This window comes from Armigeres subalbatus, chromosome 2, assembly GCF_024139115.2.
Source record: "Armigeres subalbatus isolate Guangzhou_Male chromosome 2, GZ_Asu_2, whole genome shotgun sequence".
NCBI lineage: Eukaryota > Metazoa > Arthropoda > Insecta > Diptera > Culicidae > Armigeres > Armigeres subalbatus.
In genome coordinates this window covers 216,945,907-216,972,515 of record NC_085140.1, presented here as the reverse complement: position 1 = coordinate 216,972,515, position 26,609 = coordinate 216,945,907, and the positions used below count along the sequence as shown (strand labels likewise).

Sequence of the window (26,609 nt, the reverse complement as noted above, 5' to 3'; positions counted from 1 at the left end):
GTCTTGACTTCCCTGGGCATAAAAGTATCATTGTGCGAGCCTCATGATATACGAATGCAAAAATGGTAACCTGGCTTAGAAACCTCGCAGTTAATAACTGTGGAAGTGCTTAATGAACACTAAGCCGCGAGGCGGCTCTGTCCTAGTGTGGGGATGTAATGCCAATAAGATAGAGAGAGTCCGTAAAAGCAAACGGAAATAAACAATAACTTTTCAATGGCGCTTGGTGCGATTTAGCATAACCCAGACCATATATAGCTATCTCATACACTAGGCTGGAGTAACCTGTAGCCGAGAATAGAACCGTGCTGTCAATACAGTGGCCAAGTCCTTACCCACTAGTGCAACCATGAGGTATAGTTGATTGGTCACGCTACCCGTTCATAGCGCACATACGTACTAAGTTTCATAAAGAGGTCCTATAGTATCCGCGGTAATATCAGATGCGAAAGATTTAGAAGACATTTGGATTTTTGTAGGATTGATTGATATGTCTACGCTCATAAGTTTTTTTGTCTTTCTCGTATACAAAGTATACGTAAAGGCTATATGTTCGCTCCAAAAACGAACTTTTTGCCTTTCTCGTATACAAAGTATACGTAAAGGCTATATGTTCGCTCCAAAAACAAACTTTTTATAGGAGTCCCGGAGACCCATAGTGTTATATACCGATCGACTCAGCTCGACGAATTTAGCTGATTTACTCGCAACAAGTTTCATTCAACGCAGAATCATGTCCCATTGTTTCGTATTGAAAATTGGACAGATCGGACTATGGGTTTCGAAGTTTTGGCCAAAATCCACTTTTTCACATGAAAACCACGTACAAAATTCTCACTCATTTTTCAGGCACTTATCTTTAACGGATTTTCTCGTATTGAAAATTGGCCTAATCGGACAATGGGCTTCGGAATTATGGCCAAAATATATTTTTTTATAAGAAAAATTCTCACTCACTTTTTAGGCACTTACTCTTAGCTGATTTACTCGCAACAAATTTCATTCGAAGTAGAATCTTGCCCAATTGTTCCGTATTGAAAATTGGCCCAATCGGACTATGGGTTTCGAAGTTATGGCCAAAATTCATTTTTTTACATAATAAACACGTACAAAATTCTCACTCATTTTTCAGGCACTTATGTTTAACGGATTTGCTCGAAACAAGTTGTATTCAACACAGAATTTTGTCCCATTGTTTCGTTTTGAAAATTGGCGGAATCGGAATATGGGATTTGGAGTTATGGCCAAAATACATTTTTCAAAATCTGACTCATTTTAGTCACATATGTACCCTCAGCCGATTTGCTCGCAAGAAGTTGCATTCGATGCAGAATCCGGTCCCATTGTTTCCTGTTGAAAATTGGTCGGATCGGACTATAGGCTCAGAAATTATGGTCAAAATACTTTTTTTCACCAAAAGTGCGTAGAAATTACTCACTCGCAAGAAACGAGAAAGGCACCATCACCGCTAGGTGGATTAATCTGGGTTTTTAGGTGTAAAACAGTCTTGACTCCCTGGCAGGACTTGGATGAATGATGCAATGAAGATGAGGACCGATGCTTCAGCACCAGATATATTCCTGATGAAAGTAGCTTCATGAGTAAACAGTTCCAAAGTGCTTAGTGAAGAATGCTTCCTCACTCCATATGGCACTGCTGTACGAAACAGTTGGAGAGTGAAATCAAGCACCCGCTAGTTTAGAAAATATTTAACTCTTTTGTCTCACTTCATACTGAGTTGCGCATTTCTGTTGGAATGAAAGTGTAAAAGAGAGGTATATAATGCCGGCTCTCTCTTTCGCGCTAATATGGTTTCGTATTTACACAACACTAACTCGCATATGAAACACTGCCGATGAAAGAAGGAAACATCATCATTTCACGCTGCCCTATTGAATGATGGCTCCTCAGTGCTACCCGGCTTGTGAAGATGCCACGTTCAAAACTTCTCACTTAGGACGAAGACATATATGTCATATATTAAGACATATATTGACGCGTCGAGCGATTTGGAGCGCGTTCAAGCACTCGTAAAGCAGAATATCAGCCAAATAAGTTCATTTGTGTTAGACGTGAATATGTCAACAGATCCAATCGAAGCTGCAGCGTTGATGGCGTATTGAACGGCGTAAATATAATTATGCGGAGGTCATTGCGGCTTATACACAGCAGTTGTTGCCAGGGTGTGATCTTCTCCTAAGTGAGTAAGCGACAGGGGTCGATCGGTCGTCGAGGCTTGCGAATAACGGGCTTCACCCAAAATGTCAAGTGCTTTTAAATTGCCTTGTGTGAGAGCATAAACCGGAGTTATTCTTGATAGTCCCCCGGAGTATTTCTTTATTGCGGGCTGGCGGTACAACTTTGTTGTACGAGAAAGGCAAAAAAACAGTATATATGCATACCATCTATTTAAAAAGAAGACAACAGTTTTGGATTAGTGATATATGCCGCATGTGAAACTTCAAATGTTAGCAAAAATACACAAATACTCTACTTTATTGTTCAGAATTAGAATTTTCTCTAAATAGTCCTCTACGTCAGATTAAAGTTCATCAAACATCAACTATTTTATAAGCTGTCAACTATTCTATAAGTTATTCATATTACTGACTAAACCTTTTCTCAGCTGCCGCCAAGCGAGCGCGATGATGGAAGATTCTTCAAGCCTTTTTCGAGCTTGTCGGCGTCTCCGGCTGAGAAACGGTTTTTAGCTGGCACACGGTCCTGCCGCCGAAGAACGTGATTGCCAGCTGATTGCTTCAACATTTTAATATTCTCATCTATTACTATAGAGCAACTGGTGCCGTCGAAAACTCTAGCCATTTTATTGACACCATCCATCGACATCGGCACTGCCTCGTCTTGGAGTGGTGTCAGAGTAGATATGTTATTGTTGTTAATGCTAGAATTATTGTTAGTGTAAAATTCATTCGAACTGCACACAATTGGTGGGTACAATATTCGGTGGTCGTTTCCTTGAACCGAACCATTGGTGTTTGATTTAAAATTGTTGTTATTATTATTTGATACTTCTTGCACTTTTGCTGAGATTGTCTCGCCAGAACTGGCCGCTTCGGATATTGTATTTAAAGGATATAACTTAATTTCTTCATTATTAAAAACTGCTTCAATGCCTAATATTTTCAGTACGAGATGCGGATGAGCTAAAACCACTTTCTCCAGCGTTTCAAAATCAATCACATTTTCAGTCTGTGTTGAGCACGATAGGTCTTCCGAATACTTTTGTGACATGATCGATTTCCTTCGATACATATTCTCGGAGTATGTTTCGGTTCCGTTGGGGCTGGGGAACGCTTCACCAAAGGCATTCATTTCACGGCACCACATCTCAGGTGGATGCGAGGAACTACGAGCCATTGTTGGCTCAGGATCTCGCATAATACCGATGGCTCCATTCTGTAAGTTTGGTATCGATCGTGCCGGTGGAAAATGTCCAAGATCAAACTGTGAGTTGATGGTAGAATACGTCATTTCTTGTAGTGCCTGGATAGCATTGCGAACCTGTGTGATATGAGAATTAAAGACTTGATTCGTAAATTAGTTTGTAAAATACGTACCTCCATGCTCAAAGCAGCCACGTCATTGTGTAGCGTCGTCACCTGGGTGTCCAAGCGTTCAACCGACACTCGTGCCGGATGCGTCTTTTCCTTATTTCTTAACTCCAAGTTCAAACCCTCGAATGTGTTGTCCTCTTCGGGAGCGGCTGGCATGGTGGTGGCCTGCACCGACCGTTGGCGCTCTACGCGTTCCCGTAGAGCTACCAGTGATTTGTTACGACTGAAAAAATACATACACATACAATACCTTTTGTCGAATACATACATATATGTAGTGAAACCCTTAAAAATGAGAAAACTCATCGATTTTTTCTAAATAATTATATAAACGGGCTTGGTAGTATTCCTATCATTCAGGCAATCAGTTTACCAAGACGAACCTTTGCCATAGAACCTTAGCACATTCCAATCAAGTTGCGCATTAACTCGCGGCAAGTGTACTCGGTATATATAGATATACTCGGCTAGCAGTGGGTGGGTGATTGTATCATCAATTCCTTCCCATCCACGATCGCCAGTAAGGACGTGGCCAGCATCGTTATTGACCATCTAAATACTAGAGCACTCGAACTGTACACATTGTGTTTAAAAAGGAAGAATGGATTCACTCATTTATTAATTTGGGTTTTATCATTTAGTAGATTGTCAGCAATATTCCAGTCATTTAGTATAAGTCACTGCAATTAGCGAACTGTTAGGCCCGGAGACGAACCAGCCTAGGGCTGAAAGTCTCCTTACTAAAGACAAAAAAAAGAACGGTTAGGCAGAGTTGTAGGAAAAATATAGCGCGATGTCTACCAAACTAATAAAAGATCTAAACCAAATTACTAAATGATCAAATCCATGCTCCATCCATTAGTTTCCTGCAATTTCAATTGTTCTAGACTGCTGGTCAATCATGAAAAAACTATCACTCCGACTCAACATGGGTCTTGGTCATGGCTCTGTCAAGGTGCCAAAGCTTAGGGAAAACTCTCCTAAAATGTTCGAGCTACTGTTTGAGTTGAACTGGACCACGGTGGGGCACGTAACCCGAGACACTATATTGAATATTTTTCTTGAAATTTAAATACGTTCGCCCAAATTGGTCTAAAAAAAACACCAAGTTTTCTGTCAATTCCGGTAAATCCTGAAGAAACTTCGATTAGTATATATGGGTCTCCGGGCCTTCTATCAAAAGTTATTTTTTAGAGCAATCATATAGCCTTTCGGTACAACTTTGTTATACGAGAAAGGCAAAAATATTGTTGATTTGGAAAATGAATAAAACTTGTATTGCGCAATACAAAGTTGATCCTATACAGTTGACCAAAAATTTCTCTTGCATTTTTCACTATTTTTAACAATTAAATAAAATTCATTCAATGAATGCATATAATAGGTCGATATCTAGATCTTCTAAATGTCACTATCTGTCATGGGCGTAGCCAGGATTTCGAGAAAAAAAAATCCAAACCAAATCGAAACAATAATGATTAAAACAATAATGATCAAAACAATAATGGATTTAAAAATGCGTGATTTATTGCTCATTAGATATTTTTAAATAAAGTTAGAAAAATATTAATGAATTTAATATTCAGAGAGAATATAAGAATATAGAATCGGCTATTACAATTATTATAAAAATCCTGCATTCTTCCATAAGCTTAAGAAAACTAGAACCATACATCTAAATTTCTAAACAAATCCTCTTTGAAATAATATTTATTATAAAATAGGCAGAAAAATCAATACGCAAGCTTTCTCCAGGAATTCCTTCGCATTCTATCCGAAATTCTATCAGGGATTCTTTAGGAAAGCCTCCAGCAACATCTTTGGGATTCAATCCGAAATTCTATCAGGGATTCTTTAGGAATGCCTCCAGAAACTTTTTCGGCAATGTCTTCAGGAATTCTACCATAAATTTTGACGGGAATTGATCCGGAAATTCCACCATTATTTACTTCAAGAAAATTTCCATAAACTGCTTTATATGTTCTGCAGGAAATTCCCTGCAATAATTCAAATAATTTCGTGCTGTTTCCCATAATTTTTAAGAATAAGAATATTCCGTGGAAATTCCGCAGAATTGCCAATAAACATTCCTGAGAATTTCACGAAAAATCTTCGAATTTCTTGTGTAAATTCCATAAAATTTTCCGTGAATTGTTTCGAATAATTTCTTGTGAAAATTTCAAAGAATTTCTCCAGGAATTCCACCGGAAATTTATACAGAAATTATACCGAAAATGAAAACAATGGAATTTGCGGAGGAATTCCTAGATTAATTTGCAATGAAATCCTGAAAGAACTCCGGTGGAAACTTCAAGATTTCCACTAGGAGATCCTCAGTAGTTTCTCCGAAAATTCCTCCTGGAATTCTTCCAGGAGTTCCAGCAGCATTTCCACCAAGAATTTCTCTAGAATTTCCTTCGAGAATTATACCGGTAGTTCTATCGGCAGTTCCTCTGAAAATTCTTCCGGGAATTTCGCCAGAGATGGAATTTATTTAGGCTTCTTCAGGAATTTATATAGATTTTCTCCTCAGCTCCTCAGGGAATTCTCCGGGAGGTCCTCTGATGATGATGATGGTCCAGCTACGAACCCCAACAAAGGTTTCAGCTGGACGAGATTTGTCTATAAGATGAATTCTCTTGTTTCCGAGAATGCTTCTGGTAGTTTCCCCGGGGTTCCTTTGAAAATTCTTTCGGAAGTTTCTTCAGAAATTCTTCCAGAAAATTCCTTCGAGAGTTCCTCCGGGAATTCCACCAGCAATTCATCCGGGAGTTTCTCCGGAAATTCCTCCAGGAGTTCCACCAGAAACTATTCCAGAAAATTATTCAGGCTTTCTTCACGAATTAAGCTGGAAATTCCTCCCGAAGTTCTTCCGATAGTTTCTCTGGGAGCTCATCCGGAAGGTCCTCTAGGAATTCTTCTAAGAGTTCCTCCTGAAATTCCTCCGGGAGTTCTTACGGGAGCTCCTCCGGTAGTTCCTTCGGGAATTCCTCTGGGAGTTCCACCAGCAGTTCCTACGAGAATCCCTCCGGGAGTTTCACTGGCACTTTCTCCGGGTGTTTCTCTGAAAAGGAACTCCCGGAGGAACTCGCAGAGTAATTTCTGGAGGAACTCCCGAGGGATTTTCTATAGGAATTTCCGGAGAAATTATCAGAGGAATTCTCGGAAGAACTGCCGGTGGAACTTCTGGAGGAATTTATTGAAGAACTACAGGAAGAATTTTCGGAGGAAATCCTGGAGGAACTCTCGTAAGATTTCTAGGATGAACTACCAAAGGAACTTCCGTAAGAATTCCAGAAGGAACTTCTGGAAGAATTCTTAAAAGAACCTCCCAGAGAAATTCTCCGAGGAACTTCTGGAGGAATTTGTAGATAAACGCCTAAAGAAATGCTAAATGAATTCCTGGAAGAAAGCGTGATTGAATTCCCGAAGGAACTACTGGTGGAACTTCAGAGGAACATCCTTTTTCTTGAGAGGTACCCCTTCGAGCTTTTGCATTAATTGAGGTACCCCTTACGTTTTTCGCTGTAACTGAAAATAATCGTAACTCTTAAGATATATGATAAATGGGCCTGAAAACTAACAAAACATATGGCTCTGCATAAATAATTTCAGAAAATTTTCATTTACTTTGTTATTTCTCAATTCAAATTAAGTTCATACATCGAGCTTCCTACAGATTTTTTTTTACTATTGAAGGCTTCCGAGCATATTGAAAGGAGGCTTCCGAGCCTCTTGAAAGTAGGATTCCGCGTCTCTTCCGAGAGAACCTTCCTAGCCTCTTGAAGAAAGGCTTCCAAGTCTCTTAAAAAGCGCTTTTCGATCCACTTAAAAGGAGGCTTCCGAGCATCTAGAAAGGACGCATCTGAGCAGAAAGTATGCTCCCAAGCCTCTTGGAATTCCGAACCCCTTGAAGAGAGGATTCCGAGTTTCTCGAAAAAAGGCTTTTAAACACCTTCAAGGGAGGCTTGAAAGTAGGCTTCCGAGCCTCTTGAAAGACCTTACGAGCCATTTTATGGTAGGCTTCCGAGCCACTTGAAATAAGGCTTCTAAGTATCTTGAAAGGACGCTTCTGAGCCCTTTTGAAAATACGCATCTAAGCCTCTTAAAAAAATTCGGAGCATTTTGATGGGAGGTTTCATGCTCTTGAAAGGAGGCTTCCAAGCCTCATGAAAAGAGTCTTCCGAGCCTATTGAAAGGCAGCTTTTGAGCCTCCTGAAAGGAGGCTTCGGAGTATTTTGGATAAGCATTTCTGAGCCTTCCGAGTCTCTTTAATGGCGGCTTTTTAGCCGCTTAGAAGAGACATTGGAGAATCTTGAATGGACGCTTCCAAGCCTGTTGAAGGGACAAATCCGAGCCTCCTAAAGGGAGGCTTCAAGCCTTTTGAAAGGAGGCTTCCGAACCACTTGAAAGGAGGCTTCCGAACCACTCGAAAGGAGGCTTCCGAGCCTCTTGGAAGGAAGCTTTCGAGCTTTTCAAAAGAGCCCGACTAGTACACTTGTCATACACGAGGTTCTGTAGCTGATATACGACCAAATCAAGTAGTAAGCAGTAAGATTTGTGCTGTTAGGGAGTCTTCCGAGCCTTTAAAAGAAGGCTTCCAAACCATTTAAAAAGAGGTTTCGGAGTATCTTAAATGGACACTTCCAAGTCTCTTGAAAAAAGATTTCCGAGCCTTTTAAAGGAAGGCTTCGAACCTTTTGAAAGAAGGCTTCCGAATCACTAGAAAGGAGGCTTCTGAGCCTCTTGGAAGAAACCGAGCTTTTATAAGAGAGCCTTCCGAGTTTTTTGAATGAAGGGATGCTTCCAAACCTCTTTAAAAAAGGTCTCTGAGCCTCTTGAAAGAAGGCTTTCGAGCCATTTAAAATGAGGCTTCTGAGAATCTTGAAAGGATGCTTCTGAGGCTTTCGAGAGTACGGTTCCAAGCCTCTTGAAAGAAGAATTCCGAGCCTATTTAAGAGAGGGCTTTCGAACCTCTTGAAAGGAGTCTTCCGAGTTGCAGCTAGGATAGAGAGAAGACGGTCACACATACATCACAGCGAACTCATCCTCCCGGCTAGATCGTATCTACGTCAGCGGTGGACTATGCGAGCAACTGAAAGCAGTACACATACACGCTTGCTCATTCAGCGATCACATGGCGGTAACCCTACGTGTCTGATTACCAAATCTCGGTCAAGAACAAGGAAGAGCATACTGGTCGCTTCGTCCCAACCTGCTTACTGATCAAAACATTGAAGAGCTCCAACTACAATTTCTGGAAATTCTGAACACGGCAGCGACGTTTACTTAAATTCGTATATTAAGATTCCCTTCCTACAATGATGATTAAAAGTGGGATCCATTCCTCTTTTTATTTCAAAATTTTGTGGGCTCAATTTCGAGGAAAATCAAACTAAACCGTTTTACGGTAATCTATCGAATAATGAATATATCAGCAAGATCCAATTATGTTTCAATTTATTAGATTTTTTGAAGGTTAATATAGAAGATGCTATTTGGAACTTCAATGGCTATTATCTCGGTATGCGAAAAAACGGTAGGGGTGGTGAAGGTAAATTGTAAGAACTGCTACAGTTTATCATGGGGCTATCAAGAAATTGCATTTTTCAATGCAGGTGTGTCGAAGCTTATCTTATTGGCTATCAAAGCCTGTTGAGATTTTTTTTAAATATTCAAATATGTTATTTTGGTCATATAAAATTAATCCAAAATAATTCAATTTTGTTTTGGGCCGGGTAAAATGCTCAGGCAGTGGGGTAAAGAGAACAATCTTTTAAATACAGCAAATAAGTCGGTGAAAATATTGTAAACTAAAATATTGTAAACGTTTTATCACATACAAGCAGACGCACATAGGGGTATTTCGCCATTCTAGCCGGAATAAAGTTAAATTTTCAAAATTGTCCTAGAGCAGTCTAAATATGCGTCAAACTTCTCTGAATAGTAGACGAGCCACTCCTAGTACTAGGTTTTCTATTTAGATTTAAAGTTTTACCACTACACTTCTAGAAAGTTAGAGGTTTTTCATTGAGGAAATTACCGGTTTTCTCTGTTGAATTTGATTACGTTCGGTATGTTCTATTGTGGTCAAATATTTGTCACAGTAATCCACAGATCAGTACATACCATGAAAAAGTAGACAAAATAGTATCATGTAAACGTGTTTTTGACAAGAATAAATTATTCTGAACGGAAATACAAAAGAGTAATTCGAAGTCTATTTTCGAGCTATGACTAGTTAATGTTCCTCATATTTTCAATAAGCATAAAACACTTATTCGATGATATTCGGTAATATTTCAGTATAGAGAGGACGTATTTATGTCTATATTTTAGGATCCCGAAGAAAAATCTTGCACAAATTTGCGCCATTTTGAAAGCGGATGTTTTTAGTTTGGTACTGTATTTAAGGCATTTATGACCTATATCATACATTCAACATTCCCATGAAAAGAGGAAGAGTCATAGAGCAATTTCCATGACACCATCTTTCAGCTCTATGTTTCCCCTTGCAAACACATAGAGTTGAACTGATTTCGGTATTAGCGATGACGAGAACAAATTAATTGAAATTATCAATGTTTTTCAGGGTTTTAAAGGGTAAAGCACATGGGTCAAAAAGTGAAAATTAGGAATTATCATTACAGTATCATAAAACAAGGTGAAATATAGCAGTTTGAGAGATAAAATAATTTATTCCGGCTAGATTGCGAAAATACCCCTATGTGAGACGTACCGGGGATGGACAAAATGATGGGGCGAGCAAAATTTTATCAAAATACAATTGACCATTACTCTGTGAAATATAGTTTTGGCATGGTTCGGCTAGATTAGAAAAAATTGGTCCAAAATCACGTTGTGACCACTGGAGAAATTCCGGATTATTTGAGGGCATGGCAAAAAGGCTAGGTTTTTTACTACATGGGTGAAATATTTGCCTTTGCTATTTTTTTTTTGCAGAAACTAGAGCTATTGCTGAGTTAACTGATCACCATATCTGACAAGATCCCTATTCTCTTCATCTTCTTCTACTCAGTCTCAATCTGATTTATAAACGATCCCACTGTTAACCGAACTTATTTGGATTGAATTTTTAGCTAGTTTGTTTAAAAATTCTCTGTCAGTACAAAGCAAACTTTACCTCCAGGCAACAAGACCAATAAACCCCCATAGTTACATGTTTTTCAAATCTCAACTAAACTCAGAAAAAATAAAAATCTATTTAACACCAACTAATACCGCTTCATAACAAGCAAAATAAACGATGTAAACAATATTTTGGCTCAGAACTACTAATTTAGAGTTTTCATGGCTTAAATGCCGTAGTGCCGAAATTACATCAGACTAGCATTTTGGGAAAGCGCGCAGAATTTGGAGAAAAAAAATGATAAACTTTTATACTGTAGATCTCACCTAAACAAGCAATTATCTGTTTATGAAGGTTTACGAAGGGAGGATTTTGGAATGTAAAAATATAAGCCCACGATTGGCCATAGAACCTCAATTTGCAGTTGGGGAACATATTCTATAAAATGTATAAGAAGCTTCAAACTGCATGTCATATACGAAAATCTCCGTCTATGATGGGGCCAATCTGCCACACTGCACTCGTTCAAACAGAAATCAATCGAAATGTTTTTTATTCCACCCGAATTTCAGCTGGTGTGCTTTTATTTGCAGCGTTTGCACTCGAGCATTGGCCGAAGAAAACGGGAGGCTTGTTGAAAAAGGTTTCTTCTTGTCGTGTACTTCACAAATCATCCTCAACTTTCGATCGAACTTTATTTGCTTTAATGTAATTAGCAAACATAAAAACAGAATGGCCTGGTGGTATAATTGTGTGTCAAGCACTTTATGTGGGATGATGAAAAATGTTCAAGATATCTTCTCAATGAAATTCCTGTGATACTGGATAAACCCTCGTTAATTAAATTTGGCCAAACAAAAATACTTATTCCATCTCAAATTCAGCCCTTCAACTGAAATGATGATTAGATCATATTTAGCTTATACTAACTTGGACAAGTGAATCGCATGTTTGTTGCTCAAGTGATAGCGAAAGGATCCAAACAGGGAGACCTTTCCGGCAAAAAGTAACATAGAGAGAGAACATAATTAACAGTTGATTACCTGTGTATCAGCTTCGCATGTCTTGGACTGGCGGTGGGATTATGTGCAGGTGATTTTATGAGGGATGTGTGTAAAGGAGATGTCGTACTGGACTCCACGTCTGACTGATTTTCATCATCCTCGCTAATGGACGGTAGTGCAAGGCACGGTCCGTTGTTCTCTGTTTCCTCCTCTGCCTCGTAGCCCTCACGCAAATTGTACGTGAGGTCATGCTGAATATCGTTGGCAAATTCCTGCTGATACTCCGGATAGAGACGCAGCACATCGACCAACCCGCTCAAATGAATGCTTTTCAAATCACAATAGGTAAGAGCCTGCACGAGTACATGCAGAAGTTGTAAATCTTACGAAACTTTCTACATAATTAGTTTATAACTTACCTTCACGTCACCACTACTTTTCACTATTGCATCTTGGGAGCCAGGATTGCCGGAATTGCCCTGGCTCCCATGTGTTAAATGTACACTTATATCACAACCGACTAGATCACCTTTTCCTGTTTCCAAATTGAAAACTCAAATTAATTATTCAATACCTAATAACTGAATCAATGTCCAATGCGAGATCTTACCTAGAATGGCAACCACCATATTGTTCTGCATAACTTCCATGGACCCGTTGCAGATATAATAGATGTAGCCCAACGCATCTCCCTTATGAATTAGGTATTCGCCAGGAGCACAGAAGTTTGCTTTGATATGTAAGGATAAAAGTTTGAGACAGCCCTGTAATGAATGGAAAAACTCCTATTACAAAAACTACCTATTGTAGGGCGTGCTTAAATAAGTAAGAATATAACATATTTTTTTAACTATTCATCTATATAGTAACCCACACCGATCAGAAATGTTATATTTCCGAAATTAGCTGTAAAAAGAATAAATACGTGATTTAATTAGGCACCATTGGGTTAAAAAATTGAAAAAAAAACATATATTTTGACGAACTTTTTTACCAAAATGCCAAACTACGTAAAAAATTATTTTAATTCGAAAAATTTAAATGCTTTGTTCACATATGTACATATGGCGATAGCTCAACTCATTATTTGATGTTCTTTACTCTCGGTGCCAAATAAATCTTAAATATTGTCCCTAATGAGGTAAAATAGCCTCTAACAGTGCATTGTGGCGTCAAATTGTTGATTCAGTGCTATCTGTTTAGATGTAAGCTTCATTTATTTGAATGAAGGTAAAATGTCAAATAGTGGATCCCCTAGTAGTGGAAATCTGCACTTGCTCTTTGGAAGGAAAGATAAAAAGAAATAAGAAATAAGAACTAATAAGAACTAATGGAAATGAAAGAAGGATAAAGAATAAAGAAAGGAGAAAGAAGGGAAAAATGGTAATTGGTAAAATAAAGCTAAGCAACATCTAAGCAATAATCAGTTCGAGAAATATTCCAATATACCAACATTTGCGAAGAGCGTAACTCTTATTGTTATTCTTTCAGCTCTTAGTTTATGTATTTAGCTTTATATATATATATATATATATATATATATATATATATATATATATATATATATATATATATATATATATATATATATATATGAGGAGCCGGAAAGAATTAATTTTGGCAGTACGCCCTTTTCAAATGTTGGTCTAGATTTGTAGTATTCGGCCAAAATTCCGAATCGGGAAAATTGCATTCGGCTCAAACCACATTCTGCCAAATAATCTGACATCGCCATCACAATGATTTCAGGCCGAAAGGCCGCCTGTCTAGCGTCGAATCTTTTTGTAGAGGGCCTAATGAACGTGGGATTTGAAGAAAAAATAATCCATCTACCGTGCGGGACCGAAATTCGTACAGCACCGAAACTCGTCCACTTCATGAAATATCAATACATTAAAGGGGGTTAAGGCTGATTATTGTAGAAATAATTTATCTTATTCTGTTTAGATACTTGGCAGTAAGCTTTTGGGGAATAGAAATGGAAAGAAGGCTTTGAAATTAAAACTACAAAAATAAAAAAGTAGTCTCCACCCACCCAACGCGGAGTTTATGCCGCCATTTTGTTTTCGGGTAGAGCATAATTGCACCAAAAGTGGCTGTGTTTTAATTGATAATTGCGAATCATAACATACGATAAGCGGAATACAGATCGAAGGGATCGCTTCTCAAGGTGCGTATCGAACTATTTACAGTGGTAGTTTAGTCAATCAGACTGCTTCAATTTAAATATTTAGTTAAAAAATAGCTGTACGGATTTTGATTCTTTGATTCGAAATCCGTCCACGGTGGACGGATTTCGAGTCAGAAGTGGTTGATTTTATTCAATATTTTATCATGTTTTTCGTAGTTTTTAATGAGTAATTGTGAAACAATTCAAAAGTAGAAGCCTTCATGCTCCTATGTCAATAAAAAACGTTTTATTTACATTCGATTCCTATTTTCTAATTACTTTTTCATATACTAAGGTGCTTAAGTGTACGGATTTCGATGCCCCACGGTAGTTATCTTTATTAGTTTTCCATCGCAATCCGAAATTAGTCCTTCTCATAAAAAAAAAATGTCAGTAGGGACACGACAGGTATTTCCGTCCATCGTCGTAGGGGCTAAAACCAACGAAAGCAACGTACATTTGCTAGAACTCCACTACAGCAGAACGTTTCTCCTGAGCTTACGATTTGGTACGTATGAGTTTTACAAAAAAAAAGCGTCTCTTTTATTGATTTTCGAGACTATGACGAACAGACGAAAATACCTGCCGTGTCCCTACCACTTAAATAAAAGTGGATTTATTTGAACTGATTTCTTATTACCTCTCTAGGCTCAATTTGGCTTCTATACAAAAATGTTTTCTGTTGTTACTTAATTTTGAAGTTTCATTCTTTCAGGATGAGCAGTGGGAGTTTCTATGTGTAGCTTTTTCATTAAAATCAATATCCAGGAAAAGTCAGTCTGTCTACATACCTGCGATGCCGATTCAAAAATAGGCAACTGTAGAATTTCCCTATGCAGATGCATCGAGATGTCTCCTCTCAACTCCTCAGGGAATTCCTTCAGAATCTGATGGATCAAGAAAATATCACCTTGGTTATTATAGGCCATATTTGTTTAACGTATCCAACCATCATCACCTACCTCGTACACATCTATCCCATGATTCAACGACCACATCGTCTGAAAGTAGTCCTGCATTCGCTGCTTCAGCTCCTTTGGCATCTATAAATGCAACGTGCATCAAGACGCATTTTCCCCGACAGATGAATGAAAATTAAAAAGGAGAAAAACAAACAGAATTCATAATATTTTCCGCTGAGATTCCGCTAGACGACACCACCCCACTTCGGTTCGATGCCGGGATGGGGTGCATCGTGGTGGAAACCGTCCGAAGGAAAATATGCTCACCTGATGCAGGGCGATGAAATCTTTCAAATCACGCCACTTGCTCTGGTACAGGGAACGTCGTGAATACATCCGTTGTATAATAGCTGTCACGTTTCCGAACACCACAGCATGCATAAGAGCTGGAATGAGGAAAATAAAAGCACAAACCCATCAGTTAACCGACTAGGTGAAGAAATAAAATTGAAGACAAATGTCGATATTAGGAAAGTTAGGTAGAATTTGTAAGAATGACAAATATATTAGATCAATGCGATAATTCTTTTACATAAGTATCATGAATTAATTTATATCAACAGAGCTATGAAAACTACGACCCTGTCATTAAATGCGTAGTACAATAAACAATTTCACATGATTAATTTATAGTAGTTGACCCAAATATGATGAAATCATGAGTATAGTAAACGTAATTTATTACAATCCTACAAGGCATGTATTGACATCTTCGTTCGAGTGAATGGTATTTAAATGTACTACATTTCTCAGGCAACGGCAATAAACACATCAACATTCTATCACATTGTCAAGAAGCCCAGAAAATTTCTCAATTTTTGTACCAATCCCTAATTGTACTTCGTCACTCTTTCCACCCTAGGCAGAAAACTGCATGAAGCTTCAGGCGGCAATAGAAGTAATAAATCACAAATACTTATGGACGAAAAAAAACTCCGAATTATGACGACAACGAAAACCTATAATTGAATGGCAGCGAAATTTTCCACTTCATTACAAATTGATAAGGTTTGTAATAGGGCTTCGAGAAATAATGGATTGACTGTCGTAAAATTCATATCGATTTGTGAGGATTTAGTGAACCTGGGACAAAAGTTCCCGGAGAAGTGCGATTTCTGCCGCTTACTTTACTGGTGTCGCATGGAATTGGGATAAGGCAACACTCACAGTTAAGTGGTTTATTAAGAATTCATTTCTATTTTTTTTAAATAATTTTAGGGTTTCTAATAAATAATTACGTAATAGTTTTCGCTAAAAGCAGTTTGTTTTCTAAATTAAATATTGCAAATGCAACCAAATGAAGATGTCGTTTCTCTCTTCGATAGGCGATTATTTTCAGAGAGCCGTTAGAGCACGTGATGGTTTCCTTGTCAAAGACTAAATGACAGTTATTTGATCGTAAACGTAACCCAACCCTAAGTGGCAAACCACTTTCATGAAATCGCCGTTACATTGTTCAAACTTGATTGAATTTTCTGATTGGATTTAGTATGATGAAGTTACATAAATTAGTAATCGCATTAGCACTAAGGATTATTTTTACGCGATTAAATGTATGTATTCATGCAAATCCATCACGGGTGTATGCGCGATGTGCATAATTAACAAATGGAATTATTTTCTCCAACAGCATTCCATCTCTCTTATATGAGCGAATGTTTTCCATTCTTAGCGGACAAGTACTCAATAAGCGTTTCTCTTGGGCGAGGACACTAGGACGAGGAACAGCTTCGAGTTGTTTGTTCGACGGTGCATAACCAGTTGGTGCAGCCAGTTTGAAAAGCTGCTTAACGATATCAGCGAGATGAGATTGTAGCAAATGCTACTTTAAATATCTGCAGTCAATACTGACTGAAATAACTTTAAAAGAACAAAGACGAACTGTTCATGAATCCTGAAACATAGTAATCAAATAGTAAAGTGATTAATTTACTCACTCATGTCTAGCTTTTGGATGTCTATCCAAAATTATTTGATGCAACATGTAATGAAATGACACATTTTTCGGCCAGGTCCACAAACCAATTTTTCAATCTCAATTTTCGATACTTTGTGTACGCATCTAACTAGATACTTGATTGGCTACAGTACAGCATCGATACATTTATGACTGGCTCCATAATCTTCGACCTTGGGCGATGTACCACCAGTTTCCCCGAACGTTCAGGATCCCCAGGTCCGATTCCACTGCATGCAGCACGTTGAATATTGATTTCGCTATTCTTTCTCTTGACATTCGCATTAAGTGACCGGCCCACTGAAGTTTGCGGTCTTTCATACGATTTGCAATATTTCCTCATTGGACACTCACAGCTCGCGATTCATGCGTAAGCATCCTACACATATTCTAGATTCATTATTGTTATATTATTTTTGCTCGTATGCCCAGAACGCTTTCGGGTCCGCTCCTTTTAACGTACACGTTTTATGTCCGTAAAAGGGTCACTGGGAGAATCAGTTATTCAAACGTTTTCGTTTCCGTCTGCATGTTACCAGACCTAAACTTGTTACATAAGCCGTAGAAGGCCCTATTCGCAGCAGCAAAACGTCTTCTAACTTCAAGGGAAATGTCACTGAATACAGTTGACTCTCTACATCTCGATGTTCTACATCTCGATATCTCTCCCTATGTCGATGGTTTCTTCAGTCCCTTCAATCTACATAAATTTTATCTTTCTACATCTCGATAACCTCCCTATCTCGATATCTCTCTGTCTCGATGTGTTCTGATCATATTTTGTTCAGGATTTACTACTCTCCTTATGTCGATATGTTCAAATATTTTGGCTACTAGACTATCTTTGGACAATAACAAACACATCAACAACAAGAAACGACATTTGTTTCATAGTCGTTTTTCATAGCAACGAGCTTTTTAGATCTACCGTGGAGCATCGAAATCCTGTACAAAATCCTTAAGCACCTTAGTATATGTAAAAGTCATTAGAAAATAGGAATCGAATGTGAAAACGTTTGTCATGGACACAGGCGCATGAAGGCTTCTACTTTTGAAGTGTTTCACATTTACTCATTTACTCATTTACTGTTTCACATTTACGAAAAACATGATAAAATAATTATTTAAATCAACTACTCCTGACTCGAAATCCGTCCACCGTGGACGGATTTCGAATCAAAGGATCAAAATCCGTACAGCTATTTCTTAACTAAATATTTAAATTGAAACAGTCTGATTGACTAAACTATCACTGTAAATAGTTCGATACGCACCTTGAGAAGCGACCCATCCGATTTGTATTTCGCTTATCTTATGTAATGATTCGCAATTAGCAATTAAAGCACAGTTACTTTTGGTGCAATTATGCTCTACCCGAAAACAAAATGGCGGCACAAACTCCGCGTTTGGTGAGTGGAGATTTGTTTTTGATTTTTGTTGTTTTAATTTCAAAGCCTTCTTTTCAATTCTATGCCCTAAAAGCTTACTGTCAAGTATCTGAACAGGATAAGATTAATTATTCCTACATTAATAACCTTTAACCTCCTTTAAATTATTGATATCTCATGAGGTGGACGGATTTCGGTGCTGTACGGATTTCGGTCCCGCACGGTAGTACCCATTTCAATTTTCCTTCCATTCCTCGATCTCTCCCTATTTCGATGGTCCCTTCAATATCGGGATGTGGAGAGGCGACTGTACTTTCAGACATTATTTTCCACAGCTTTCCTAACACTAAGGCTCTGTCTCATTTCCCGAATCAAATTTTATTTTACTTAAAACTGACAGTTCGAAAATTTAAAAATCACCCGGCCATAAGAATGGCTGCGTGCTACCCAGCAATTCCAATAAGACATCGATCGAGAATGATTCGATATCTGTCAAAAGTAATCCTGCTCATCCAGCAGGGTTATTTGATAATTATTGAACTGTCATTTTTAAGTTTAATTTGAGTTTAATCATCCAATTGAGACAGACCCTAAATCGTACGCAAATTGCATTGAACAGATGATCATCCGTAGGCCAAACATCTAATCTGCCGTAATCTGAAAAAGTGACGTTTTAACCATTTTCTGAAAATGGTGTTAACGAGTAGTGCTTTTTTTATAATCTTTATTAACGTGATTTTTTCTTGAAAGAGAAGTTCATCACTAACGAGTAGTGCTCATTGTGCTCTTTAACAGAAAAATATAAAGCTAGTATGTTGTAATTTGGCGCATACGTCACGTTCTCAGATTACGGTAATCCACCGTTGATCGACCATCATGAAAACCTGCTTGGCATTCGCCAACGAAGGACCCCACAAGCGATCTCTGTTTGTTGAACAAAATACGCGACAAAGTTTTGTACACCGAGTTCAGAAGGGAAATCCCTGTCTATATGTGTATACACTGTATATGTACGCATGTGTATGTAAGTGTATATGTGTACACAATTTTGTAGACACACTGTTCGGAACTTTAGCGGATTACTTGCAACAGATTGCATTCGACAGATAATCCGGTCCCATTGTTTGCTATTGACCATTGGCCAGATCGGACGATAGGCTCAGAAGTTATGACCGAAATTCTATTTAATATACGCGAAACACGCTAAATAATACTCACTCATATTTTTGGTTCATCTAATACATGAGAAAGGCACCAATACCGCTAGGTAAATTAACCAGGGTTTTTACTCACATCATTAAGTCACTGCCTTTAGTAATCTTAATAATAAACATCACTAATGTTGTTACGTATAGGTGAAAACAAGTTTTCTTATCATCGGCAATCAGTATGCAAACGACAATTCTCAGAACCAATTTGCTGCGGGTTTCTACTGTATCTACTGTATCGGAATTTATTATTCTCCCTGGAAGTCAATCATCGGAAGTACATTCATGCATCTATTAAAAAAACTTCTCAGATGTGGAAGAATAACAACAGGACCTTTTTAATTGGCACATCTGCATTATTATCTGAAGAGCAACTTTGAATTCCAGATGCGCATCCACGTTCCAAGTCGTGCGTATGACAAATAGTGTTGAAAAATTGATGCAATTTTACATATAAACAATTCAGAATATTAAAATTCTGGATGTTGGGGGCCCGTAGCGTTGTTGGCTACACGTTCGCCTTGTTCCAAATGTTTTGCTTGATAAGCGAAAGCACATTCCATCACGTACGCTGCGGTCGCTTTTTACTCGGTTCGTTTTTAGGTCACTATTCTTACGCGGATTTCAGAATTCACGTGGATTTTTCAACAAGTTTTATCAAAGCGGTCCGAAAACACGTGGCAACTGCAAAAAAATCGATTATCGTTGACGTCGCTTTTTACGTTGCTTTTAGGAATTACGCGACTACAGACACTTTACCGGCACGACCAATCAACATCCCTGTCTCGTGACTAGGGAAATAATTACCAACACAATGCTCGCCCGGTGAATGCTGCACACTTTCTGTAGATTGGCTTACACGATGATACTCTATTAAAGGATCGCCAACCCCGTGTCGAAACGTTGGACAAATCAAAAAACTTGTTTCAATATTTAGCATAGCCAGTTTAAGGTGAGAAAAACACTTTTCCTATTTCCCTTTGTATTCAACTAATTTGAATGAATAATTGACCAAAAGTCATTAAAATGAAGATAATTGTTCTAGAAATCTTGTATGCTATTTTGATTAGTAACTTGTGAGGGAAGTCCGATTTTTTCTTTTTTTGGAAAAGATTTTGAAACATATTAGTTTGCCATTTCAAGGTGTTTCTTTGAGATATTGCGAAAAAGATTCAGCTGCCGGTGGGACTTGAACCAACACTTTCATTACGTACACGGACGTATTACCAATTATGCAACTACTGCCCTTGTGAGAAGTTGTTCTATAACCAGCTAATAATGGTAGGATATCAGTCAATTCCCCGTATCCATCGAATCATTTCAACACCAACATTTCACACCTTTTCTCAACCCATGTTGAGAACATTTCAACACCAACAACAACATTTGGCACCTTTTCTCAACCCAACCTTTCTCAACTATGTGCATCACGATGTCCACGTAGTGGTTTTTATGCGGCGTACACGCCGCGTTCACGCTAGGTACCAAGCATCAAATGGAGTAATGCACAAGTAAACATGTGCACGACTACATTTGATGATGGGTACCTTGCGTAGACGCGGTGTGCACGCAGTTTGAAAAAACGCTACGTTGGCATCGGCCCTAAAGCAATATCAACAACCCTAAGACAATATTCTCTAACATCTTCCTCGGATGTTCCGGAATTCCCAAAGGACCACTTTAGCAATGATTTTGCTGTGAACTTACGATTACGTAAGATTTTTTTTTTTCCAAGTTCGTTTATTTGGTAGGCTCAGGCGTGTATAACACTTTACGGAGCCATGGTTCTTTATGATATATACAATCAATATCATTTAATTTTTCAGTTAGTAAGAGAGGGGTAGAAGCCAGCGTACTCGTGGTGACTCGAGGTTAGTTTACAATGTTTAAGGATGGACAGGGCTAAGGATTTGGGATCAGGGAATTTCAGCTTCTCATCCGGGTATTTGGCGTCAGGGACGATGTGGCGTGTCGTCGTGCTCGAGGAATGGTTTGACTGGGAGCATCTTCCGGATGGCAAGAGCTATGGAGCTCTACGGAACAGAAAGCAGAGACTAATCACAAAAAAAAACTTTGGAGAAAGAAAAAAAAACCAAACTATTAGATTTTGATATCAGAAGCACAAAGAAAACTATAAATGGCCTGCATATAGACCACATCACGATCTCCCAAAACATCTCGAACTTCCCTGAAGGGTTGTTTACCTCGGGCCACTAGGGTATCAAATAATTGCTCTCTGGAGGCGTCGTTTTCCGAGCAGGACCAAACTACGTGATCGATGTCATCATAACCGGCTCCGCACCTACATAAGTTGCTATCGACAAGGTTTATTCTGTACAGATGTGCGTTTAGTGAATAGTGATTAGACATAAGTCTCGACATCACGCGAATGAAGCCTCGACTTAAGTCCTCACCTCTGAACCACGCTCGCCCAGAAACTTTTGGAACTATAGAAAATAGCCACCGTCCAAGTTCGTTGTGTGTCCAATTTTTTTTGCCAACTTTGAAGAGTACTCTGACGGACTAATGGAAAAAAAAAACTCGTTGCTCGAGAATTGCCTATCATAAACTTTACCTTCCTGTGCGTCCACCTTTGCCAGCGAGTCTGCGTTCTCATTGCCGTAGATTGAGCAGTGAGAAGGGACCCAAACAAAGGTAATCGTGAATGATCTTTCGACCAAAACACGCATCTGCTTATGTTTGTAAGAGAGTAAGATGCGTGCTCAACAGGTTTCATCGACCGGAGTGCCTCGATAGAACTAAGACCAGACAAGAAGATGAAATAATGGTCTACGGGCTGAATGGAAATTATCCCCAAAGCGAAGTTAATTGCTGCCAGCTCAGCAACATAAACCGAACACGGTTCCTGAAGTTTACGGAAGGTGGTTGAAGTTACATTGAAAACACCGAAGCCAGTGGATCCGTTGATGCGAGAACCATCAGTGAAATATCTGTTGTTGCAATTGACATGTTCATATTTTTCAGAAAAAAGTGAGGGAATAGATATTTGTCGAAGATGATCTGGAATTCCTTGAATAGCATGTTTCATGGACAGATCGTATACAATTGAGGAACTGTCTTTGGTGAAGTGAACTCGAGGGGGTTTATAACACGGAAGACAAAGATCTGATGATATGTAGTTGAGATAAACTCTCAGGAATCTTGAACGACAAGTTAGTTCAAGCATATTATCGAAGTTGTCTAGAACAAGTGTGTTACTTGTTCCACATTTGATGAGTATTCTAAGTGAGAGCTCCCAGTAACGGTGCTTTAAAGGAGTGACTCCAGCAAGCACCTCCAGGCTCATGTTATGCGTTGAATGCATGCAGCCAAGGGCAATACGCAAACAACGATACTGAATTCGTTCCAATTTGATCAGGTGGCAATCAGCTGCTGAGAGGAAGCAGAAGGAGCCATACTCTAAAACAGAGAGAATAGTCGTTCTATAGAGTTTGATGAGGTCTTCCGGTGAGCACCCACCATGTTCCGGCGATAGACCGCAGAAAATGGATCCTTTTCCGGCATTTTTGTATCAAATACTCAATGTGGAGTTTCCAGGTACATTTGGAATCAAACACGACCCCAAGGTATTTAGAAGATAAAGATTGGTTGATGTCATCATTCAACAGCTTGAGTTTCAGTTGAGCAGGATACCGCTTCTTAGTAAACACAACCAATTGAGTTTTTTGCGGTGAAAACTCGATCCCTAAATGTCTGGCCCAAACAGTCAGATTATCCATTGATGTCATCATTCAACAGCTTGAGTTTCAGTTGAGCAGGATACCGCTTCTTAGTAAACACAACCAATTGAGTTTTTTGCGGTGAAAACTCGATCCCTAAATGTCTGGCCCAAACAGTCAGATTATCCAGGGTACTTTGCAATGGTCCTTGCAAGACAGCTGCACATGGACCTCTTAGAGAGACCACGGCATCATCTGCAAGTTGTCTGAGCGTGCATTGTCCTTCCAAACAATTGTCAATATCTTTAACATAGAAATTATAAAGCAAGGGACTTAAACACGAACCTTGGGGAAGGCCCATGTAGCTATTTCTGGAAGTTGTCAGAGTGCCGAGTGTGAAGTTCATTTGTTTTTCTGACAACAAATTGTACAAGAAATTATTTAAAATAAATCCATTACTGTGCAGATTGTCTGACAGTACTTCAATGGAAACTAAATCAAAAGCGCCCTTAATATCCAAGAATACTGAAGCCAATTGCTCCTTGTGCGCAAAGGCCAGTTGTATATCTGAAGAGAGCAACGAAAGACAATCGTTTGTTCCTTTACCTTTACGAAATCCAAACTGAGTATTTGACAGTAATGCATTTTGCTCGACCCAATGGTCGATTCTTGAGAGGATCATTTTCTCCAATAATTTTCTCATGCATGATAGCACGGCAATCGGTCGGTATGAATTGTGATTAGACACTGGTTTCCTAGGCTTTTGAATAGCTATTACTTTGACCTGTCGCCATTCAGGTTGCACAATGTTGTACTCCATGAAACAGTTGTACAGGTCAAGTAATCGTCTTTTGCGATATCTGGGAGGTTTTTCAGAAGATTGAATTTGATGTTATCGCATCCCGGAGCAGAGTTATTCGATGAAAGAAGAGACACAGAAAGTTCCAGCATTGAGAATGGTCCACCCAAAGAACCGGGATCATTGACTGATTCTCGAAATAGCGGTTCTGCTGGTACGGAATCTGGACAGACCTTACGAAGGACAGAATTTGCGAAGTTGAATATCCATCGATTGGAGTATTCTTCACTCTCGTTGGTGGAAGTGCGGTTCCGCATGTTGCGGGCCGTTTTCCAAAGTGTTGTCATTGAGGTTTCTCGCGATAGTCCCTCGACAAAACGTCGCCAGTAGCTACGTTTTTTAGCCTTGAGAAGATTTTTGAGCTTTCTTTCAAGCCTCAAATACTCTTCGAAAAGCTCAGACCTTCCGTATTTACGGAAAGCCTTGAAGGCATCAGATTTCTCAGAATACAACTTAGTACATTCATCATCCCATCCAGGAGTGGCTGGTCTTCTTATAACAGATGTACTTGGAACGCGTCGTTTCTGGGCTTCTAGTGCGCTTTTTTTAATTAATTCGGTAAGGAATCGATATTCATCCAGCGGTGGAAGAACATCAGTTGATTCAATACCAATATTTACCGCCGATGCAAATTTTTGCCAGTCAATGTGCTTCGTAAGGTCGAAAGGAACATTAACTGGCTCAGATTCGGTACATTCAAAGTTAATTGCCTATATGCCGGGTATTAAGCCACCCGGAGTGGAAATTAATTACTATGTCTGAAACTTGATTATGCATATGTACAACATGTGATAGATTTAGTTCGGAAAAGGTATTGGAGGGGCGGTTACCCTCCAATACCTTTTCCGAACTAAATCTATCACATGTTGTACATATGCATAATCAAGTTTCAGACATGGCTCAGATTGTTGATAGCTACTTTTAATTGTAGTAACTATCGGCATATGGTCACTACCGTGGGGATCTTGGATAACCTTCCACGTGCAATCTAACGATAGTGAATTTGAACATAAAGACAGATGAATACGGCTTTGTTGACCATTTGGTCCTATTCGAGTTACTTCACCAGTGTTCAAATTATTCAAATTGAAATCGTCACACAAATCATAAAAAATAGGCGCTCTATAATCGTCATGCGTTTCGCCCCATCCAATACCATTTGCGTTCATATCTCCCAATATCAACACTGGAAATGATAAAAGGGTGCCTGCGCTCCAAAGATACCGACGATTAAGAGAGGTATTTGGAGGTACACCGAAGCTATGCAAAGATCTTTATTCTTCACATTTACTTTGCATGCGACGATTTCTAAGCCGGGAACAGTCGGAATGGGAATTCTGTAGAAGGAGTAGTACTTTTTGATCCCCAAAAGAACGCCACCATAATGATCATCCCGATCTTGGCGAATAATATTAAAATCGTGGAAGTTGATTTCGTCTTCGGAAGAAATCCATGTTTCACAGAGTGCAAAAATGTCGCAATCGGAATTGCGAATCTAAAACTTGAACACGTCTAAATTATTTTTAAGACTATGACAGTTCCACTGCAGCACACTGATTGTATCTTGTGTAATAGCCGTATTATCCATCGAAAGATACAATTCCTGCAAGAAGGGGCCATGAAACAGTCAATTGCTTCAGATAACTTTCCACTGTTGGTATAAAGAGGTCAATGATTGTCCTCAATGAATTCGGAATATTGAATAAATTCAAAAACGGTCCACAAGGTCCTTAAAGGAGATCAATCCTCGCTTGGACGGAGTACTTTTTTGGGAAGAACGAATTGTAGTTTTCTTTCAATGATTCTTCCTAGCCGGATGTTTCTTGGAAACATCGGTTTTGGGCAATGGCGGAATGTCTTGCTGCAAGATGGATCTAAAGGAGCAGTGAAGACAGGTTGCTTCGAGATTTTAAATAAAGTCCCATTACCTTCAGATTTGGGCAAGCTTCTAGGGATGATTTTTTATTTCTTATGGCGTGATCCCGGGGAAGACGGTTGCTTCCTCTTTCGGGCAGAATCATCCATATCGGCTACGTCAGAGTTCAATTCGTCAATGCATACGGAATCATACTAATCACTTACTTGAACGGTAGCTGAAATAGCAGCCTTTGCAGTGGTATCGGCGAATGTGTCTTGCGCTTTAACCATTTCCGCATAAGTCTGCTTGGAGCGTTGGACCAACGAGTGCTTCACTTTTTGGGTGCGCTTTTTGTACACCGGGCAATCTTGCAAACCATGGGCGGGAGCCATACCACAATAAGCACATGTTGTGACTTGTTGCTGGCAGGACTCCTCTCGATAACTTTCGAAGCATTTGCCACAACGTGGTTTGTTGTCACAAAACTCGGAAGTGTGACCAAGTTGCTTGCAGTTGGTACAATTAAATACCCTTGGTACAAAAAGACGCACCGGAAACAACATGTTCTCTAAATCGACATATTTTGGGAGAATCGAACCGGCAAACGTCACCCGAAGCGAGCCTGACTTAGAATATACTTTTTTGCCATCTACCATGGTTGCTGAATGCAATTCCTTGCAATCCAGAATATCCACGGTAGACTCCATTGCGTTCTTTAAGCGGCCTTTTCCCGCTAGTACATCCTTGCAAGTCAGGCTCGCTGCGTTGATCACACCTTCGATTTCGACCTCCCGCGAGGGACATAAACTAAATATTCTACATTGTAGGCCTTGTCTTTAGCAATTTCGTTCGCCACCT

The 26,609-nt window shown here is 39.1% G+C and overlaps 1 protein-coding gene across 3 annotated transcripts in view; it reads right to left on the bottom strand.

The window, feature by feature from the left end:
* Window positions 1-2,494: 2,494 nt before the first annotated feature.
* LOC134211658 (potassium voltage-gated channel subfamily H member 8) overlaps window positions 2,495-26,609 on the bottom strand; it is a 159,460-nt gene continuing 135,345 nt past the window's right edge. For all 3 annotated transcript variants that reach the window (XM_062688762.1, XM_062688761.1, XM_062688760.1), the window contains exons 11-18: window positions 15,069-15,187; window positions 14,802-14,882; window positions 14,631-14,726; window positions 12,280-12,433; window positions 12,089-12,204; window positions 11,709-12,022; window positions 3,579-3,798; window positions 2,495-3,522 (exon numbers count right to left, since the gene is read on the bottom strand). In XM_062688762.1, coding sequence (XP_062544746.1) covers window positions 2,623-3,522; window positions 3,579-3,798; window positions 11,709-12,022; window positions 12,089-12,204; window positions 12,280-12,433; window positions 14,631-14,726; window positions 14,802-14,882; window positions 15,069-15,187 — 2,000 coding nt within the window. In that variant the 3' untranslated portion in view covers window positions 2,495-2,622. The remainder of the gene's footprint in view (window positions 3,523-3,578; window positions 3,799-11,708; window positions 12,023-12,088; window positions 12,205-12,279; window positions 12,434-14,630; window positions 14,727-14,801; window positions 14,883-15,068; window positions 15,188-26,609) is intronic.